A 22,007-nucleotide genomic window follows, 5' to 3' on the forward strand; every position below is an offset into this window, starting at 1 on the left:
AAAATATTATAAAAAATTATAAATTATAATTTAAAATTAAAAATAAATACAGAAAATAAACATTCCTATAAATTTTTCTCAATTATACATCTAGCAAAAGCAAAGGAGAGAGAGAGAGAAGCTTTTTGAGAGGAGAGAGAGAGAGAGAGAGAGAGAGGGCGAAAACCATGAACGTTGAAGAGGAGGTCGAGAGACTCAAAGAAGAGATCAAAAGGCTTGGCAAGATTCAGGCCGATGGTTCCTACAAGGTAAACTAAACCCCCATGCTTTAATGTGCTCTTCTTCTCTTGCATTTTTCATTCTTCTTAGCGATCGTTCTGACTCAATCTGGATTTATCTGTTTTGTTATTTTTCCATGGGTTTTGATCTGTGCCGTTTAGCTTGTTTTTGATTTTTTTTTTTCTTTCTCAGATAACTACTAGTTGGAATTTCTAAGTTTTATTTCATTTTGAGGTAGACTTTATCTGCAGATGATAACTGTAAAAAACCATTCTCAGAATAGTCAGAACGGTGATGTAAGCATGTAGTCTATTTGCAAGCTTTTTTTTCTATTACATTTTGTTGTTGGGTCAGATTGTCAAAACTACATTGTGGATTGTTAGATATCTTTGGAATCTATTTTTGTCCTGAAACAAACTTTCTACTGGCAGATGCTTTTGGAATCCACAGTTTTTTTTTTTTTTTTTTTAAAGTTGAATCTTCATAGATGTTTGATTGTAAATTATATAACTGTTGAACTTATTTTTTATCCTAGGTCAAATACCATTTTTTTCCCCAAATTTTGAAACGTCCCGAAATGAGTCCCCGATCTATCCAATTGTCCATTCGATTGTTGAAAGCTGAACGGAAAAAGGCGTGACTTCATTTAACAGTCATGCCCTAATATGTAAAATCACAAAATTGAATCCCCTTTACATGTCTTTTTTCATCGAGATTTCAACGATCGAATGGGTGAAAATGACTAATTTGGGATGATTTGTTAGGTTGGAGACTCGTTCTTGGGATGTTTTAAAAGTTGGTAGCCAAAATGGTATTTTGCTTATAATTCGGGTATCAAAAATCAGATTAATAAGTTCGATGCACTTGACCAATGATTTGTAATTTTGTTTGTAAGTTCCTCTGTTGGAGTAGTGTAAAGAATTTGATAATTAACGTTATTTTTGGTCTCTCTTGTCAACATTTTGCATTGCAGCCCCATGTCATTTGATTATAGTTTGGGTGTATTCATCAAGTGAATTTGCTGATTGATATCAAATTTACCTTATAGTATTTCCTTACATATCAGACTGCAACAGTATTATGTATTTTCACTAGCTTTTAACCAATCTTTGATTCATGTACCAACTCTAAGACCATAAATTAGCAGTTTTTCATGGTAATTTCTGATTGTTTTTGTGAGAACAATTGCGATCACAAAATAACCACAGATGATCATGATTTTTAGCATGTTTTGATCAATATGCGTGAAACTACAATCATTTCTCAGTACGTTATTGGTGATGCTCATAACTTCATTTTATGTTAGTTTTAATCTATCTTGTTGACATTGAGCCTTCGACTCAACTTTCAATCAATAATTTTTGTTCTCTCAGCCTCCTCACACTTCTTTTCATCATATTTACAAGTACACCCTGCGCTACTGTAAGAACTTTATCGCCGTCCAATTGTTTGCACATTTTAGGATCATTCTACATTGATTAAGGTTCAATTTAGTATTGCTTTTGGAGGCCCTAAAAGTCCTTTACGCATAATGGAAGTAGTGTGTTTGGTAAAAGTGTCCAAAAACACATTGCGTAAATAGTAATACGAATGCACTTTTATAGTTATTTGGAGAAGTTTGTGTTTTTTAACTTTTCTTTCTGCTTCTGCTTCTGCTTTTGCTACAATTAAATGTAGAACTTCTTCCAAAAGCACAACAATCACAAACTAAGCCTCAGTCCATTTGGATATAATGTTTGTATTTCGTGTCTCTTGATGTAGCTCTATTCTAATATATATTCTCTTCCACTGAAGAGTTGATATTGACGGCCAAGACTAGAAGTCCTTAAAAATGCATCTACAAGTCATACAAAGAGAATAACAATTGCACGACTTTCTGCATTCATTTGAACCTCTTGTTCTGCTTCAAGCTTTTGATACTTGACACTGTTTTGACATTAGTTTTGATCTCTCTGAAGGTAACATTTGGTGTGCTGTTTCATGACGATAAGTGTGCAAATATATTTGAAGCCTTAGTTGGGACTCTGCGGGCCGCTAAGAAACGGAAATTTGTGGCATATGATGGCGAGCTGCTGCTGCAAGGAGTCCATGACAACGTAGAAATCATGCTCAAACCTTCCCCACAACCAGCAACATCTGCAGGTGATGCAGTTGCAAAGGCGTAAGGGAATTGAACAGTTCTTCAAAGGCTTGGTTTTTATGTAATCTTCAGCTTAAATATATGTGCTTTTGTGTGATTTATAATATCAAAGCTTAGATGTTTTGAGTGTAAAAGAAACTATAATATCAAAGACCCATGTTTTCCATCAAACAAGAGTTGTCTGAATGAAACAATCTGTAAAGGCTTCGATTGTTGACGCCTTTTATTGTGTTCTTCTGTGTATATATATGTGTGTGTGTGTGTCTATATATATATAAAATATTTGCTTTTGTCTAAAATAGGGACTTAAGCGGGATGTTTGTGAGTCTTACTGGCCTTAAAATAACTGAAATACTATTCCAAAAGGCGAAACTCGGATATTTTTGCTGTATCCAGATTCCAGAGGATATAGCTCCTAATATGCTCAAACCATGCAGACTTTTTCAACCTTTTGGGATATTTTTGCAGCAATTTTTTGCGAGGTTGTTTCTCATAGTACTACTAAATACTTGTTCAAATAGACCGTCTTGACGAAATTTTATATCATAAGTGCTTAAAAGCTATTTAATTGGAAAGTCGACTACCAAAAAAAAGAAAAAAATAATTGGTAGTGTAAGGGGTGCATCCCGGTAGGTTCGATAATTCTATTTCATTCTTCTTTTTTTTTTACTGGCCTGAAAAGATATCAATCAACTCACTGATCAAAACTCGGATTGAACAGTTTAAAATTATAGTTTAATTCTTGGGTGGGCCGCTCTCTATCTCTTATTTGTGTTAGGATTTCTTTGTTGGTGCCTATCTTTGAGGGCCATTCTCCGTTCTCGTTGTATGTTTTTTTTTCATATCTTCATCAGATTTTACTAATGAATCCGGTCTCAATTAAGGGGTTTGTCTCATGTATTATGGGATCATTCGCATTGGTGGTTGCATGCATCTTTTGTTTGGTTGAAGACAATTCCTCATTTCAAAAAACAAAAAAAAAAAAGCCCCAAAATTATATAGCTCTATAAATCATTATAAAATTCACACCTCATTATTTAAAATTACCAATACGTGAGAAAAATTAACATAGTACAAATTATAATTCTACAAACTGAAAATTTTAACATAATCCAAATTTACGAGTTCATAAAAGGGAGAATAAATGAAATAGCAGGATTAGTAAATTACAGCACAATTTTTTATAGGAAAATAGTAGAAAATAGGTTAATATGAAAAGCTTAAGAAAGTATATATGTCAATTTTTAGTTATCGAAATTAATAGGCTATAACTTGCCAAGTTATGGTTCATAACCAGATAAGTTATGGACAAACTTGTCAAGTTATAGTTCATAACCAGACAAGTTATAGACAATTATGGACAATAACTTGTCAAGTTATGGTTTATAACCAAACAAGTTATGGACGAAAACAGTAATTTGACCTATTTATTAACTTATGGAAACTATTGGTCATTTTAATTCATCTCAAGTCTTGGGCTATTTCCCTCTTTCTCCCTTTTTTATAACACATAAAGACATGTTTGATTGATCGTATTAAAAGACCGTATATAATGTTTGGTATGACCATCGTATTATATAAGTTAATACGTATAGTAAATTAATACATTTTATGTCGTATTATTGAATATGACTTATTTTTAGCATATTGTATTGTATTATGTTATAGTGGATTAATAATTTATGTCGAAATTAAACAATACTAGAGGTCGGAGTCAGGCTAACATAGGGTTAGACTGAAGCCTATATAATTGTTAAAAATTTGGGAGGTAAAATGCAAATTTTGTATTTTTCAAAAATTACATATTGACTCTAAAATTTTTCTAAAATTACATTTTGACCCCAACTTTTGTAAATTACACTTTGACCCAAAAATTTTAATAAAATTTCATTTTGGCCCCAAAACTTTTAAAAATTATATTTTGACCTTATAATTTTTTAAAATTTATATTTTAACCTCAAAAGTATTAAAATTTTACATTTTAACTCCTTACACAAACGTCATGACATCAAACACCATATTGTATTATGACAATACAACACAATACAATACACCTTATATAATACAATATAATACAATACAAGCTACCAAACATGACCGTAGTTTATAATATAATTTAATATCTTAGGCTTCCATCAATATTAACCCCTAAGGCATCTCTCTCCTTCCCCCCTCTAGTTAGGACCATCACGGTCAACTCCGATGACCGGAGGCCGACTCCGGTGACCGACAACCATCATCAACAGTCGGTAAATACTATATTTATTTAAAAATTCAGTCACCAACTCCAGTGACCGTTAAATACAATATTTACTATTTACTGTTAAATATTGTATTTACTTATAAATAGCATATTTATTTTAAAATTCAACCACTGACACTGATAATCGATAAATATCGTATTTATAAATAAAAATGATACTTACCGATAATATCATATTTATCAAAAAAGATCAAAGGTCGTCTTTCTCGACCGATAAATTATATATTTACCACAAAAAAAAAAAAAAGATGACAGAATCATAAAAAGTATAAAAACAGAGAAATGTAACAAAAACTCAGAATAATTGCAGATTTTCATCAACACAGCAAAAACTATTAATCATTATTCCCAAATTATAAACAAATTCTAAAATTTCCCACAATATGTAGTAATAATTTTTAAAAAAGCCCCAAATTTCTCAAGTCCTTACCCTAGCACCGCTAGCCAGGAAAGAAGTCGCTGCCGCCGTTAAGATCACGGTGAGAGAGAGGGATCTGTCGCCAGTCGTGCCTCCATCGCAAAATCAGCCCCAAAACTACTCTTCTTCCCAACAACCCGACCCCGCTGTCCAGACCCCGCCGCCCACAACCTCGCCCGAACCCGAGCATCATCTCCGTCAAACCTGCATCAAAGCTCAACAAAACCAAGAAAAAAACGTGAAAGCAAAGATCTCCAACGACGAGCGAGATATCGAAGAAATGGAGACGAGTTCTGGAACGGCGGAATCTGGAAAAAGAGAGGAATTTGGAGGATAACCAAAAAAATCTCGATCTCGCTGGTCGCCGCCGAAGGAGCTCGCCGGAGAAGGTCGCTTCACCGGATCTGGGATTGCCGCCGTCCGTCGCTCGCCGTCAGAGAGAGAGAGAGAGCGGGTGGTGGGGAACGGAGGGGAGTGGCTGGCTGCTGAGAGAGTCTAAACCCGTTCCGCGTTTAGAATTTAAATTTTAACTCTTAAAAATAATCACATCTAATTTTTTTATCATAATAAAAAATTTTCATATAAAATTATATATCAATTTAAATTAAAAACTCAAATTAATAAATTAAAAAGACCCTAAATAAAAAAAAAATAAAATCCTAAAAGGTATTGTTGTAAAAGAAACTTCATTTCAGATTGAAAATTAAAAATGTGATATAATAATTTATCACAAGTTCAAAAAATTGTTATTTACTTTAAACATAAGTATTAAATGTGCTATGGGTGTATTTTCGCATTATAAAATAAGTTTAAAGTTAATACTAATAGCAAATACAGGTAGCCAAGAGTCCAAATAGTAAATAAAATAAAATAAAATAAAAGCTATTATTTTACTTTATTTTATTTTATTTTATTTTATTCTTAAGTGCCGCTTATCTAAATTGAAGAATAATTCACGTTTAGTTTAATAAATTTAAAATTATGATTTAAAATTATTTTTATTTTATACATAAAATTATATATCAATTTAAATTAAAAACTCAAATTAATAAATTAAAAAGACCCTAAATAAAAAAAAATAAAATCCTAAAAGGTATTGTTGTAAAAGAAACTTCATTTCAGATTGAAAATTAAAAATGTGATATAATAATTTATCACAAGTTCAAAAAATTGTTATTTACTTTAAACATAAGTATTAAATGTGCTATGGGTGTATTTTCGCATTATAAAATAAGTTTAAAGTTAATACTAATAGCAAATACAGGTAGCCAAGAGTCCAAATAGTAAATAAAATAAAATAAAATAAAAGCTATTATTTTACTTTATTTTATTTTATTTTATTTTATTCTTAAGTGCCGCTTATCTAAATTGAAGAATAATTCACGTTTAGTTTAATAAATTTAAAATTATGATTTAAAATTATTTTTATTTTATGTGTATTTTTTATAAAAAAAAATAATAATATAAAAAATTATAAATCACGATTCAAAATAACATAGAAACAAACGTCTATTAAAAAATAATAAGGCAATCCAGGTTATACAACAAATAATAAAGATAGGGATGGGTAAAACATAAAGAGAACTTGCGGTAACGATCCTTTTTCAGAACCTACTTTCAGTAAATACCTCTAGTTTGTAGTAAACCACTGATGGGTTTTTGATGGATCATTGATTGATTTTGATGTCGATGATTCACCGAAGCCTTTAGAAAAGGAGAAAAGAAAAAAAGATACATTAAAAAAAAAAAAAAAAAAAAAAAAAAAAAAAAAAAAAAAAATTTAAAAACAAAACAAACTTGACAAAAGGAGGGACATTTGCTAAAAATATACTTTACACATGCACGTAAACGAATATTATACTTCCGTTACATTCTGAGCTAAAATCACAAGGAGGACCCATTGACGTGGAGGAGGTTTCTGTGAAAGGCAACAAATCAAATATAAGTTTTACAGCAAAAACAACATTGTGAAACAAAACAAGGAAAATCGATATAAGAATCTATTCTACCTGTATCGTCATCCAAGATAAATCCAATATTTAAGCTTTATCCATGAAATATTTGAACAGCTGTATTGGGACTAAAAGAACCACGAAATATATCAAATATGCAACCCCCAGTCGAAGAACCCGACTTGGGTAGAATAGTGGAAACAACCCAAGAGGAATAGCCAAGAGATCACGAGCAATAGTGACCACACCTTGTATTTGATTGAATTCACCTTCCACCATGCCAAAATATTTTTTTTATTACACAATATTCTCATGTACAACCAAACACAATAATGCATTATTCTTGAAAATTTGAGACAAGATTCTTATATAGAACTAAATACAGTAATATATTATTCCTAGGAATCATATTACCTTCCATCTCTTTTCTAAGAATACAATTCCTACTGATTACTGCGTACCAAACGCCCTCTCAGTATTTTCAAATAAGTACTTGTCCACCTCATTCCTAACCTCGCCACCATCCACTTCATGCTTCTTACAAACTTTGATTAAGGCTACCAGAACTAACAGTAGGTAAATTTGCAAGCAACACTCTAGAATAAACCTCATTGTATTGATCGAATCTCTGGTGCGAAAGTAAAATACTTTCATATGCTTCAGCTGTTCAGCAAATACATCATAAAACTATTCCCAAGTCTCACACAAATTGTAACTTGTCTCTGGAATCTAAAACATTGGAAATAACTAGTACAAATTAGATTCTTTTGGGTCCCTCAATTCTTGTTAAACTTGCTTTTGGTCTCATTGCTATCATCATTTGTCAACAAAATCAACTCATTTTGGATTTCAAAAACTTCTAAAAGATGCAAATTAGATGTCAACAACTTTCATTTTATTTTCAAGAAAAGGTAAGTAGAATCTTCAAAACAACTCTTGCATTTTGCCAATCAGTGTCAAGCTATGGTCCATCTCTTTTCTTCCCATCCTTACAAACTTCCTTGAACTGTAAACGGCATCAAATTCCTACTTTTTGAAACTTCCTAGCACAACTCAACATCAAGCTAGTGACATTCCATCTCGTGGGTACATCCAAACACAAAAGTCCCTTGCACACATCCCCTCATCTTTTACACTTTATATTTCAACGACCTTGAGGATGAAGATCTAATGTACCTCATAGCATTTCAAATGCGAAAGAGTAAATAGTCTTTTTCTTTCATTCCTTCAGTCACAATATGAAGAAACTTACCAGCCATAATCTTTTGAGTTTACAATATGAGCACAACATTCATGAATAAACTCACCACTCATCACAAAGCTCCCCTTTTTATCCTTATATTTTCCCTTTATGTATTCAATGGTATGACACCGGTTTCGTTCTGGCATTGTCAACTGTAATCACAAAAAGTTTATGAATATCCCAATCATTAAAACATGTCTCAATCTCCTAGCAAATTATCTATCCTTTGTGATCAATGATTCAATATAAATTAATAATTCTCTTATGCAACTTCCACTCACTTTCCAACCAATGGGTCGTGATGCAGATTCAATAAATCCGTTGGATCGAAGCCTGTGTCTGTAGTGAGTGACAATCTCTCTCTTCAAAACATTTCTTGATCTATTTTATCATCCAAATACAACTGTGTATGTCTCTTGCAGCTCCCATGTGGGATATAGGATCAAACCTTAGTTGTATAAATGCAGGGGGTATTTTCAATTAGGGTACATAATTCAGGGTGTAAAATGAACTCTTCTCAAAATTCTGAGGGCATGTTGCAACAAGATACAAAGTTCAGGAGTCATTTATGAAATTAATCCTTTCAATTTATAATGCGATGGAAATGTGATTAACTCTTTTAAGATGCACAAAATTGACTAACCTAGAATATTAGCCACTAAGTGTAAATCCAAGTGAAATGCATAAATAATTGACCACTTGGAAACTCCTCTCAATAGCATAAAAATCCCTCCCATTTATATTTTTGCAAATAAGCTTATATTTCCAATTTTACAACCTAATACCCCAAATTTAACTTTTTCTTCCCTTACTGTAGGATGGCAACAGGGCAAGAAAGGGCAAGGATGAGGAATGACTTCCTATCCACATCTTTGCCCCTCAAAACCATTCCCTTACCCCCCACCCCCACAAACACATTCCCCTAAGGAGAGGTTGGGCTGGGTTGAGGATTCCCATTATAACAATTTAAAACAAAAACAAAGTACGAAATTCACTATAAGCATTAATTTAAACCAAAATCAAATATTGCACGAGACAAACAAAATTCTAAACACATGCAAACCATATCTTAGTAATAAATTTCACGAAAGGAATAATAATGTTTAAGAGTTAATATTGTACATTTTTATTTATATAAAATACATAACGTATCAACATCCGGGTAGGATGGGGTGGGCAGTGATAGAGCCAGGAAAATTTTTTAGGAGGGGTGTGATTAAGCTAAAGTTTTGAACAAAACTACTAGGACAACCATGTTTTGTCTAACTCTTATCTTTTTCTATGCATTTGTATCTTTTATTACTTTTTTCAAATTAATCAAGTATGTAATTGAATTCAATTCACATTTTAAAGTTTAAAATATGCAAAATTATGAATTTATATAGCAGTGTAGTTGCGTTTTTTCTTTATTTGTATTTTTTAAATTTTAAATATGAGTATATTTAACTCCGCCTATGCGTTTGTATAGCCGGTCCCAAGTCTAGGTAAAGGAAGAGGGTTGCGGTAGGTTGACGGCCAGCGTAAAAATAAGTCACTCTCATGGATTTTACTTATACAGAATTTGTTGTTGTTGTTCTAAATATGAGTATGTTTAAAAGTCAAATTTTAGGGTGTAATTGAAACATTTAAATAAAATGAGGTATAAGCATACTAAAAGGAGGGATAATAGAAACTTTTTAGAAAATCTACGTACAAATTGCAATATAAAATTTTGGGAGGCAAATCAAAAGAAAAATTGTAAGAAATTAAGTGGACGTTTAGTTCATGAATTCAGAATCATGATTCAGCATCATTCTCAGTTTACGTGTGTTTTTTATGAGAGAAATTATTATGATTCGAATCATGACACAAATTCTCGTACCAAACACTCCTTAAACTTTTGGGCAAAAGTTGAAGGAAGTGCCTTGGGCCAGAGGTGGGGCAGTCACCCCCCAAGCCTAAGGTGGCTACGCCCCTGGGGACGGAAAGTGCTTCCCACGCTTCTGCCCCACCCCGCCACAATTCTGGGACAAGATTTTGTCCCCATCCTTACCCTCATCCCCAATTATTGTCCCCCCGAAAAGGATGGGGCTCCGTCCCCATGGGAATACTACCATCTCTACTTGTTAAGGCATTGGGGATATTCAAATTAAGCATAAATGAAACATCTAATAGGTCTTGACTTAAAAATTGCTCATGGGTCTTTTATTTTCTTTATATCATAGGGTCTTGTCTTTTTTTTTTTTTTTTTTTTTTGGGTACTGCTTCCATCTTTTTTTACGGATCTTTTTGTATTCAAGTTTATGAAAAATATGTAGTCCTCTAAGCTCTCGCCACTGGGATGAAGGTAGTTTGTTTAGATACAAGAATTTATAACATTTTAACAGCGTTTGGACATGATTAACAAGGGTAGATTTAATACTTTAATTGATATTCCCTAATCTAACCGTTTCACGTGAAGGATTTGCAATAAAAGTCGAATTCATAGGCATGGGGATGTTTCTTGAGTTAATGTAAACTAATAATAAAAAAATAATAATAATAACGTACTGAAAATTTGTAATTTCAGTAAAGAAAAAAAGGTAATCCGAAGTGTGTAATCCATTCTTTAATTTCAGAATACAGGCTGTGTTAAGTTTGGCGTTACAAAAACTTTGATATTCCTATACAGCAAGATGCAAGCATTAGTTAATGTTTGATGTTCTGGAAACCACAAAGGGAAAAGAAGTTTCTATGCATTTGACATCTGGTAAGCTCTTCAATTTGGGCGGTCTTGTGAAATTGATAGATAGTTTATTGGTATTGCGAGTCTCCTTGTTAACATTTTGCAGTCCCTTTATACATTTATTTATGCAAGTGTATTCTTATCCGATGAATATGATGCGAGAACTGCATAATAGAATTTTGGGTTAATTGTAAATTTAGCCACAAAAAAAAGGAGATTGTATCACTTTTTCCTCTGAGTCAAAATAGAACAAGGCTCCTCATGCTCACCATAAATTACAATTTTGATACTTCCATCATTGAGGCATCAATTCTTTTTAACAATTCAATCACATATGGCTCACATGATTTGTTGGCTAAGAGCAATTTTTTAACAGTTTTAATCACTTGTAGGGTCACTCAGACTTGCAAAAATGTTTAAATCCCCTTAAAAATTGACACCTCAATAATACAAGTATTAAAATCGTAACTTTTGATAATCTTAGGGAGCATTTTATGACATTTTAAGTTATAGAGTTTAAAGTGAGACAACTTTGATTATTTGCAGCACCGTGCGGGAAAAGAAGGGGGCAAGGGGGCTGCAAATTTAAAATTAACCTTGTTCTTTTTGTTCGTTTTTTCTTCCATAGTAGAATTATTATATACATGAAACTAGAATCATTTCTCAGCATGCGGTTCATCCTTGTTCATAGTTTCATTAGCAAGAATTAATTCCTCGCCATCAAATTGGTTGTGAATTGACGAATCTTTCTAAAAGCCCGTTTAGTTCGCTGATTCGAATTTTTAATTCGAGTTTAAATGTGACTTTATGTGAAAGTTTTTTACTGTAACAAAAAAATTAGATGTGACTATTTCTGAGATCTTTCATTATAGCAAAACTCGAATCGGTGAAATAAACGAGACCTAAATTGACGACCCATTTCGATGTATTTTGCTTTCCAAATCTTCTGATTGTGCTCCTTTTGGCGTAGTTTGTAGAGTTTTTAGTCTCTTGGTGTGACACTATAGCTCTAATCTTGATGCCTATTACTCTTTCCTTCTACTATAAGAGTTGATAATTCATTAGTGAAGTTCAAGATTGTAGAAGTCCAAACGAATGAGAATGAATCCGCAAAGTAACCACAGAACCTTTCCATTCATTCGAACAACTGGTTCTGCTACAAGCTTTTACTTGATTAATATTAATATTGAATACAACGCTGCATAAAATTTGTTTTCTACTTTTAATGGGCTGTTTATTGAGGATAAGTGTGAAAATATCTTAATCATTGTCACCTTGTCGGCCAGACAAGAAGCGGATAGTTGTGGCATACAATGGTGAGCTGCTGCTGCCGCTGCAAGGAGTACAGGACAATGTCATGAGCATTTTCTGTTAAGCATTACCAAGCCCGGCTCGGCTCAGCTCGGCTGCCTCACGGCAGGTGGGGCACCCATAAGAGGATCCACACCTGGTGATGTAGTTGCAAAGGGTTATGGATTCTACAGTTTTCCCAACAAAATTTGAAGCTTATTTAGGCCCTGTTCACTTCGCTAATTCGAGTTTAGAATTCGAGTTTTTTTACAATAAAAAGCTCTCACAAACAATCACATCTAACTTTTTTATTACAATAAAAAACTCTCACATAAAGTCACATCTCGACTCGAATTCTAAACTCGAATCAACGAAGTGAACAGAGCTTCCTGATTTAAATTTTTAATTTAAATTAAGATATAATTTTATGTGATAATTTTTTATTATAATAAAAAAATTAAATATAATTATTTTTAAAAATTTTTTATTATAATAAAACTGAAATTCATTTTCAAACGAAAGTTTTAATTTTCGAACAAAAGTTGACCTATAAATAGTTGAAAAACAGACTTCTTTTAGTTATGCTTTCTGATTTTGTCGTTTTGTATTTGGTTTCGCTGACATTAAAATCCATTTTCGTTGATGATGCCTCGTAATCACTTTGTCATTAAATAACCTTTTGTTTTTTTCCCCCCTAAAGGTATTATTATTCGATATTTCCTCATGTTCAGTTATATATAAGCTCTTAAATTTCACAAGATACTTTAATCGTGGCATTCATTGGAATTTTCAACCTTTCGCCACATTTTTTTAATAGAAAATTATGGTATCATACCATATATCGTTTAACTTTTTTCTGCAAGAGACTTTGTAATCTAAAATCTCTTATATAAATGTTAATATCAATTGTATATATAATATTAAAAAATATATTATAATATATTATTTTTATTTTATTTTAATATATAATGTTATTTAAAATGTTAAATTTACTTTTTTTCATACTCATTGGACTGTCTCGGGTAAGCTGTCCTACCAGTAAGACTAATTTTTTTACCGTTAAATCTGATTAAAATCAAATGAAATTAAAAAAATTTACAAAATAGATAATTTTTTATACAAATCTGACGATTAAAAATGGCTACAAAAAATAAAACTATCAACAGTGCTATTTTTCTAATCTTACAGGAGAAACTCCCCACTCATTAAGCTTTAAAAGTTATAAAAGAAAAATTTTATTTTTAAAATAATTAAAAAATATAAAAATTGCAATGATTACATAAAAAAATAAATATTTCAACCAATAAAATCAAATTTCAAATTTTTCATATGCTATACTTGATGAGAAATTTATCATAAAATATAACATATAAAAAATTTAACACAACAAATAATATTGCATTAGAGAGTGATTTTTGTACTCAAATATTAAATTTATAATTAACACATTAATTATAATATTGTATTAAAGATGTTCTAATTGATGCCAAAATTAGCATTTTCTAGCAGGCCAAAAATGCCAATTTTTCCACGCTCTTTTCAAAAGCATACCCCGGTTTTAGTTTAGGGGAAGATCTGTTTGCTCGGCGACCCTTTTTCTAGATCAATATTTTTCCCCGAGACTCCTCTTTTTTTTTTTTGTCTTTTTTTTTTTTTTTTTGGAGCTCCTGAAAGATGTTACAGTGAATGTTAATAGTTATCAGCTCTTGAAGGATCGGATCATCCTAGTGTGATTCCTGAATTAAAGACCTACTATGCAAAAGGGAGAAGAATTTCCACTCAACCCTAAAGGTTCGTTTAGTTTGCTGATTCGAATTTTTAATTTAAATTAAAATATGACTTTATGTGAAAACTTTTTACTGTAGTAAAAAAGTTAAATGTGACTATTTTTTAGAGTTTTTTACTGTAACAAAACTCGAATTCTAAACTCCAATCGGTGAAATAAACGTAAGCTAAATTTTCTACGTTTGACTTCAATTGAAAGGATTTTCTCCCCTGGTGATAGCAATAATCTTCAATAACTTCATTTGCGATCATTGTTAATCATCGACAATCATTGTCAATCATCGACTGGCATTTAATATATTTAATGCTTGTTTAGTTTGAGGGTTCAAATCTCAAAATTTACAAAATTTATAGCAAAATTTTTTAAATTTAAATTTTTTATAAGAGAAAAGACTGTTCAAAATAAAACCCAGGTGGTATGAACCTTCAAACTAAATATACACAAGTTTCAGTTGAGAAAAGAAGACTTCGAATTTTTCTTTTTTCTCCTTTATTTGCTTGGATCTTTATCTCATCACTTCATAATAATTAATAGTGGAATGAACTGTGTAGTGTTTAATTTGTCGGGATATAATTTCTCATTTAATATACTTAAGTTCCAAGTCGAGAAAAGAAGACTTGATTTTTTTTTTTTTTTTGTTTCTTTTTTCTCTTTCATTTGCTTGGATCGTCTTGTATCTCATCACGTTATCATAATTAATAGTGGAGTGAACGGCAGTGTTTAATTTGTCAGGGTATAATTTTAAGATAAATGGAGCACAAGCTTTACTTCAATTGTATCAAAATATGTACATACAGCACTTCGGAAGTATTATTTGAGTTTGAATTCAAGGAATAGAAATTGTGTTGAGAATTCCAGCAGGATAAATATTGAAGTTAGATGAGAGTTCCGGAAGTAAATTGGTGGAAGTGACATTAGTTTATTTTCTGCCTTAGAGTGATCTCATATATATTTCAAGATCAAAACATTACTCATTTGTAGGATTATTCAAGAATTAGCTTTATAAAATTAAGGGTTCAACAGGGAACTAGTTTTTGTCTGTAGGGAGACTCCACAGTGGGGGTGGGCAAATATCCTCACCCACAAGGCGCGACGTAAGGACAGCAGAATTGAAATTGAGCATATACCCCATCAATTTGATGAAGAGACTCCAAGTTACAAAATATAACGTTGTAGTATGGACAAGATGCTGCGTTAGAGGGAGTAGAAACAGAGAAAGTGAGGACAGCGCGAGGCCATATGGCAGATTTTGAAAATCATCGTTGATATTAAATATAGAAAATGGGGAGCATATTTTGAAGGAAGCAAATATGACAGGGTTCCGAGAATTGCAGATGTATTTTGGTTAGAATCAAATTGAAACTGGTAAAATGGGGTTGGGGTCATGTCATGAATTGTTCAAGTGGTGATTTAGAAACAGCAATTGGCAGGAAGAACGAAGTTAAGTAGATTAAGAGGTCATGAGTTGCTGAATCACTATTGGGTATCCCAAACAAAGATATGAAGTGTGAAAATAAAACGATATAACGATTTTATCATTTACCCACCTGTATGATGAATTTCATGTGGGTAACATCATTTCATCCATACTATTCTGCAAAGTTCCATAACTTTGAGCCTCTACATTAGATCGATTTGGACTGCTCGATTTGAATCCAACAGTCCTTACACCGCGCCTCATCAGCGAGGATTTTTCCCTTCCCCACTGATCTCCCTTGTTTTCATTTTCCTGTTTATTTTATTGTTTGATAGGAAGTTTTTCTTTTTTCTGTGTTCTATTTGGAAAAGAAGATATAAAAATTACATAACAAATAAATAGTAGTTGTCACAACCAAGAAAAGTTCTTAAAATACTATTCTGAGTCTATTGACATACCTCAAAGAGTCTGATATATTCCAGCAGCCAATATGCCTAAAATGCTCGACTTTCTTTAAAGTTTTCCAAGGAAACACTTTCTCCAGTGGAAAGTAGCAACATATGATTGTAAGCCACAACTGCGAGAGTGCATTAATATCAAGGAATCATACCCATTCCCATGCCAGCAACAAAGTTGTCAAATTAGTTCTACCTCAAATCTCATTCATCTTCCTTGATCTGGTTACTGGAGAGACACTTTGTTCAAGATGGTAAGTGGTAGGCAAAACCAAAAGATTTACTTCACTGTTTGGAGAATGGCGGCTGACTGTTATTAAATTTTCCCCTTAAGACTCCTGAAGAATGTAAAATGAATCAGGTAACAGTGACTTCAGCATAATTTGGAGCTGTATTGCTTTACATAGTCATGGATTGGAAAAACTAAAGCCTAAATTTTTCTTAATCTGGTGTCAGACTGTGATGTCTAGAAATATGAATAACTAATTAAACAAGTGAAAAGCTGGAATCACCTAAATGAGTTGTCATGATGGTCCCGTAAGAATGAACGCATGTAGCAGGCTCTGAGCTGCTTGGGTTTCGTCAGGTGTACCGGATATGACAATGATCCTGTCACTTGAATCGGGATGAGGTTCATGAACAATGACCCTAGCACCTGAAATCTGATTAAAATAAGAGAGAGGGTGAGGATGGATTAATTATAAGGGAGAGAGATTTTCAAAACAATTTTGAAAGTTGGAAGCGGTTACAGTATACAACTAATAATGAGTACTTTTTGGGAGACTTCAAAGTTGGTAGCAACATAGTATTCCCTCCTCGGACGAATTAAATGGATTTCTAATCTCCCCACCATCCCCAACATGATTGATACAAGGAAGTTGGAGAATAACTAACTCAATCTATGTCCTAGAAGTTCAGTTGAAAGCCAAGTAGTCTTCATAACAAACTAGAAATGCAGATTCAAAAAGACTCCTCAGGAAGGGTTACTGACAAATAAGGTCAATTGGCTGATATCCTGGCCCCTATTCCCAACACAAAAATAAATATAAAAGTGAAAACAGAAAAAAGCTCTGGAAGCATTACTAAATGGAGTCCAGTTCAGTAGTACGATGAGTAATCTTTAACCTCGACAGAGTCTAGTTCAATAGAAATACAAGGGTAAGGTTTTGCAGTAGACTATGACAGCCTGATGCAGAGGTCAGAGTTAGTCTGTTTCTACCTTTAAATGGAATGTACAAGTGATCTATTGATGTTACTCAAGGTAGACATAGAAAGAATTTCTGTAAGACTTCTATTTACTTGGCCCATTTAGTTTAAGACCATTAAATATTCAAGACTAATGTTGTTTAGTCAAGGTCGACGTTTATTTACTCAAGGTAGACATAGATAAACCCAATTTAAAAAATCTTGATTTGACCTAGTGGGAATCCTTTTCTTCCCTCCCTCCCTCCCTCCGCTTACTAGGTAGACACCTAGTGGGAATCCTTTCCCTCCCTCCCTCCCTCCCTCTGGCTTTTAAAGTGAATAGATTTAAAGGTTTTCTCTTAAGCTTCACTAAAACCGTGCAAGTTAACAAAATTCATCAACTTAAATTTACAATTTTACTTTCAGTATGAATAATCAAAACTTCTTAATTCTTATTTAACTGGAATGGTCCAAACACTTATACAAAATTCCAAATTCCAAATCCGAGCAAGAGAAATCTTAATACCCCATGGACAGTTATCCTGAAAGCATATGGACATAGTGGTGACAATCAAGGTTATAACATACCGAGCAACAAATTGACATCATGTGGTCAGGTAACTTCAGTTTCATTTTCTTTTATTACAAGTACTAAGCTGACTTGCTGCTCTAGCTGCCTATTTGAGCTCTCAAAAAAGAGCATGCATGGACAAAGCAAAGTCAATGAAGGAATGCTATATAACTTTGAAATGGGAGTACCTGTCTTAGCCGAGTTAAGTTGTTACCATTCTCCCCATATACAGAGCCAATAACATTTTCAGGAACTACGATCTCCACGGTTGTATTTGTGACAATAGCTGTTTTGCTTCCACTATTAACACCAAACAAAAGAAATTCATAAATACAGGCTGTTTTCATAGAAGACCAGACACTCAATATTTTTGTTGCTTTTGTATCGTTAGATACTTTAAAATACAGGTATTTTATCTAAATGAATACACTCAATTGCACGATAAGTACAAATTTGCACAGAATTCAAAAGAGTTCTTTTCAGTAGTCTATCCTCCATGGGAAACCACAAAATGCAGGTATGTTCTATTTCAACGACTAATTATATATAAGATAAACAGAGTGTTTCTAGAAAAGCCACCTATCTGATCATACTAGGTGTTCATTATGACCATCTGATCATTAGAGTTTATTTATTGTCTAATGTGTATAACTTGAAAAATGAACCACCATTCTTAGTGGTCCGAGAAAGATACCAAAAAAAAGGAACCAGTGTACATTTTAGCTATTATATAAGTTCCATAATTCAAAATATTCTCAGTTGAGAACTAATAGAACTGAGAAAACAAGAATATTGCTTAGTTACTAGTTCACTGGCACAAACATAAACAACTCAAGTATAAAAAGAGTTCATATGCACAGGTATTCCTCCCACTTCAAATAGTAGCCAAAGTCTGAAGGCTGATCTATTTCATGGTACGGTTTCCAGTATTCGTACCAATCTGATCAAGACTCAGTAATCATGCAAGCAGAAGCAATTCTATACCTATTTACAGCGAGGCCCAATCTAGTAATCGTTATGCATTATAATGTATCACCAACCTGCTAAGTTCCAAACCACCTTTCAGAGAAGCTAATCCCCTGCCGGCATCATGGATTCCCCTTGTACTAACACCAGCAACCATATGCATGCTAGCATCAGGGATTCCCCTTGTACTAACTCCTGCAACCATCTGCAAGCAACTTACATGAAAACATTATTAAGAAGCTTGAGCTCACAGGACTAACACAAAAGCAAGAAAAGAGACCACACCTGAGATGTCCAAGCTCTTGGTGAAGGAGGATGATCTAAAGTGTAAGACAGCCCAAGATGATCCAAGCTTTGATCACGTGTAGGATGTAGACTGATGTTATGATTAACACCAATTGTTGGAGAAACACTAATTCCAAGAGGAGCAGGGTCCCTCGTTCTTTCATAAGGAGCAGTATCAGCTAATAAAGATGACGCACACCTTGCTCCAGCACTTTTTACAATACTGGATAAAAGGTTATCTCTCAATCTACCAGTGGCATTGTACAACGCGTCTTGCACGCTTGAAAAATCTCCTGAAATCTGCAGGGCAAAAAAATGAACTACTTATGCTTTTCACAAGTTCAAGATTCCTAATATTAATTCATTGAAAGAATTCAGTCGACTGGGCCCACTTAACCCATAATCCCATGCCTGGAGAATAAAAACAGAAATAATCAACAAGTTTTGTAAACTAAGGAAAGAGACAAACACCTGCACCACTCCATCATTCTCTGAGACACACTTCGGGACCTGGTTACCTCCTAGTACTCTTATGTTAGCACCAGTTACCTTTCGGATCTCTGAAACTATTGTACCTCCCTTTCCCAATAGGCAACCAACTTGGTTTGTCGGGACTACAAGCCTTGCAGTAACGGATGAGCCTTTCCTTGAGCCAGATTCTTGCCCCTTTTCTGTGCCTCCATCAATTGACCTTGAGAAAACAAGAACCACGGCTTTCTGTGCTGGCGAGTATCTTGATTCAGGGTTCTGCAGATTTGAAGTACACATTGATCGTAGAACAAATAAGCAACACGTTCACCAGATTCTTTCTTTCTTTCTCTTTGTAATTTTGGAATCCAATACACCTAATTTGGCCACACACAGAATGAAGGTGAAAATAATAGAAAAAATTGTTTCATAACAAACCTCTGATGCGGTAACCATAATCAATCGCTCATCACACTCGGCCACAAATGCTCCAACACTCACAGTAGCACCTGTTTCACTCTGAAGAGCCTTGACAATTGCGCCTCCCTTTCCAATTACACCCCCAACCTTATCATTGGCACATAGAATCTTAAAGACAATTTCACGCTTCTGTGTTTTTGTGTTAAGTATGGGGACCATTTCAGACTCTATTGACAATGGACGGACCCCCGAAGCATAACCAATGGAACTGCTTGGAAGGTTGATGGAGCTGGTTTGAAGGATAGAACTGCTTGGATGGTTGATGGAGCTGCTTGGCAGATTGATAAAGCTGCTAGTTAAAGTAGGAATCACTGAATGCCTCTGAGAAATATGACCCACATGCATATCCACGGGTAAAGTCTCTTGGGGAACTGTCTCAAGATGTCTGCTTCCGAGCACTCTTGTCTTACCGGCCTTTGGACAATCTTGAATACGGAGAGAGACAGCAACAAGCGCTTTCTTAACAGCCAAGACATCCCCTTCTATCTGTGAGACAATTGAATCACATTCACACAGAAGCAAGAGTTAAAATACGCTACTGAGATGGATGAAGAATTCAGCAAACCAATCAGCAAGCGTAGTAGCAATCACTCGATACAAATAAAGGTAGCATCAGCAGTTTTCAACCAGAGAAGAGTGCAAGTAGCAAGTTTATTCCTCTATTGGGGTACAATGATCCTTTTACTTCATAACCAAGAATCAAGCTTCACGAGTTTGAGTTCAAAACCAAAGTCCCCGCCGAAGCCTATAATCGTTAGGATGCATGAAAGTTTCTGTTATGAACCAACCACAGGGGAGCAAACTACAAGCTTGACTGTTCAACTAGCTCCTCACTGTTATTGCGTGCAATAATCTGATCCCAGGACCCTTGCCATATGCTTTAATTAGTTTAATACTAATTACAATGGCATACCATAACTGCTCTTCAGCTAAAGAATAATAGTTTCAAAATAAGCTAGCAAGTTTTTTCAATCCCAAAGTTTTTATCCTCAAATTACCAATTTTCTACAGCTAGAATTGTTTTTTTTTTTTTTTTCAATCTCAAATTTACCAACTTTCCGACAGCTATCAAGGTTCTCATATTTCTGCAATAAGGTTTTATACCATAATTCACACAAATTAAAAAACCACAATAGATGTACTAAGCTCACAAAATTATTGAATCACAAATATCAAAAACCAAAAACTTTACCTCAATCATCTCGTCTGTAGACGCAGCGCAAGCCGGAAGCTTCTCCTTCAAAACCCTAATTTTAGTTCCACTGTCCTTCCTAATCTTCTCCACAATCTTCCCTCCCTTCCCTATCACCGAACCCGCCTGCGCCACGTCTGCCAGCATCCGGCACGACACAACCCCGACGCCGACCCCGACCGCTCCGCTCTCCGCCGCCACCTCCAGAATCCTGTCGAACACCCTGAGCAGCGCCTCCTGCGCCTTCGAGACCTCCATCTCCTCGTTCTCTCCATCGCCGCCGCCGCTGCCAATCGGGCTCCTCAACGCGATCTTCACCGCCGCCGGGGCGCTCGCGGCGACGACCGTAATGATCCGGTCCGGAACCTCCGCGGGGGCAATCTCGACCCGGATCTTGGCCCCGGTAGCCTGCTGGAGCTGCTTGATCACGCTCCCGGACCTCCCGATCACGCCGCCGATGCGCGACGCGTGGCATAGCAGGCGGAACGACACGTGTCCCGGCGGAACGACGAGCGCCGCAGCCGCCGGAGAAGAAGATGAAGGCTTCTTGGAGCGCTTGGAAGGTCCCTTTAAGGAGTGAGTGTTGGGGTCGGGCATCCGCTTCGCTGGTACAGTCACAGAGCCGCTTCCCATAATCTTCTCTACGACAACAACTTTCTCTCTCTATAATATATATATATATATATGTATATATGCGTGTGTGTGGGTATGAAGAGGTGGTTTCTCGCTCTATAATAAGGTGAATTTTTGTGTGGTTTGGTTTGGTGGCTCTCTCTGTCCACCAAGAGGGGCGGAGACTTTTAGAGAGAGAGAGAGAATGGGGAAGAAGAAGGAAAGAATTTTGGTGCTAAAGTGCGCCGTGTGATTGGGATTAGGGTGCGCCGCTGAGGATTTGGTTTGGTGCGTGCTTGTGCGTGGCCACACACACATACTTACGGGTCATCGGACTTTCGCATGACAGGATGCGCTTAGG

At 34.6% G+C, this 22,007-nt stretch overlaps 2 protein-coding genes across 8 annotated transcripts; one reads left to right on the forward strand and one right to left on the reverse strand.

Annotated features, from left to right (window-relative positions):
• The first annotated feature begins 100 nt into the window (after nucleotides 1-100).
• On the forward strand, nucleotides 101-2,580 carry LOC21384657 (costars family protein). The gene is made up of 2 exons (XM_024166812.1): nucleotides 101-248; nucleotides 2,178-2,580. Exons 1-2 carry the CDS (start codon nucleotides 168-170, stop codon nucleotides 2,382-2,384), a joined length of 288 nt encoding a protein of 95 aa, XP_024022580.1. The 5' UTR covers nucleotides 101-167; the 3' UTR covers nucleotides 2,385-2,580.
• A 2,396-nt stretch (nucleotides 2,581-4,976) lies between these two features.
• Nucleotides 4,977-22,007, reverse strand: LOC21384659 (KH domain-containing protein HEN4). 7 transcript variants are annotated; one of them, XR_002902371.1, is made up of 13 exons: nucleotides 21,035-22,007; nucleotides 19,801-20,328; nucleotides 19,366-19,641; nucleotides 18,895-19,194; nucleotides 18,684-18,814; nucleotides 17,832-17,943; nucleotides 16,400-16,549; nucleotides 16,084-16,225; nucleotides 15,891-16,009; nucleotides 7,050-7,261; nucleotides 6,872-6,958; nucleotides 6,669-6,744; nucleotides 4,977-5,535 (listed from the first exon to the last, which is right to left on the reverse strand). XR_002902371.1 is itself a non-coding variant. In XM_010099915.2 (8 exons), exons 1-7 carry the CDS (start codon nucleotides 21,665-21,667, stop codon nucleotides 16,412-16,414), a joined length of 2,118 nt encoding a protein of 705 aa, XP_010098217.1. In that variant the 5' UTR covers nucleotides 21,668-22,007; the 3' UTR covers nucleotides 15,802-16,225; nucleotides 16,400-16,411. The 7 variants fall into 7 exon arrangements, 1 of the variants encoding a protein (XP_010098217.1); XR_002902366.1 differs by having other exon boundaries at nucleotides 15,891-16,225; XR_002902370.1 differs by lacking the exons at nucleotides 4,977-5,535; nucleotides 6,669-6,744; nucleotides 6,872-6,958; nucleotides 7,050-7,261 and adding an exon at nucleotides 8,369-8,387 and having other exon boundaries at nucleotides 15,891-16,225.

This window comes from Morus notabilis, unplaced genomic scaffold (assembly GCF_000414095.1).
Source record: "Morus notabilis unplaced genomic scaffold, ASM41409v2 Scaffold5628, whole genome shotgun sequence".
Taxonomy (NCBI): Eukaryota; Viridiplantae; Streptophyta; class Magnoliopsida; order Rosales; family Moraceae; genus Morus; species Morus notabilis.

What these genes read in the sequence shown, in the direction of transcription:
- LOC21384657 (XM_024166812.1), top strand. Translation starts at nt 168, where the DNA reads ATGAACGTTGAAGAGGAGGTCGAGAGACTCAAAGAAGAGATCAAAAGG. An exon ending in AGGCCGATGGTTCCTACAAG is followed by an intron (nt 249 to 2,177) that starts GTAAACTAAACC and finishes ATCTCTCTGAAG; the next exon opens with GTAACATTTGGTGTGCTGTT.
- LOC21384659 (XM_010099915.2), bottom strand. Translation starts at nt 21,667, where the DNA reads ATGGGAAGCGGCTCTGTGACTGTACCAGCGAAGCGGATGCCCGACCCC. An exon ending in CTACAGACGAGATGATTGAG is followed by an intron (nt 20,329 to 21,034) that starts GTAAAGTTTTTG and finishes ATTGTCTCACAG; the next exon opens with ATAGAAGGGGATGTCTTGGC. An exon ending in AGAATGATGGAGTGGTGCAG is followed by an intron (nt 19,195 to 19,365) that starts GTGTTTGTCTCT and finishes TTTGCCCTGCAG; the next exon opens with ATTTCAGGAGATTTTTCAAG.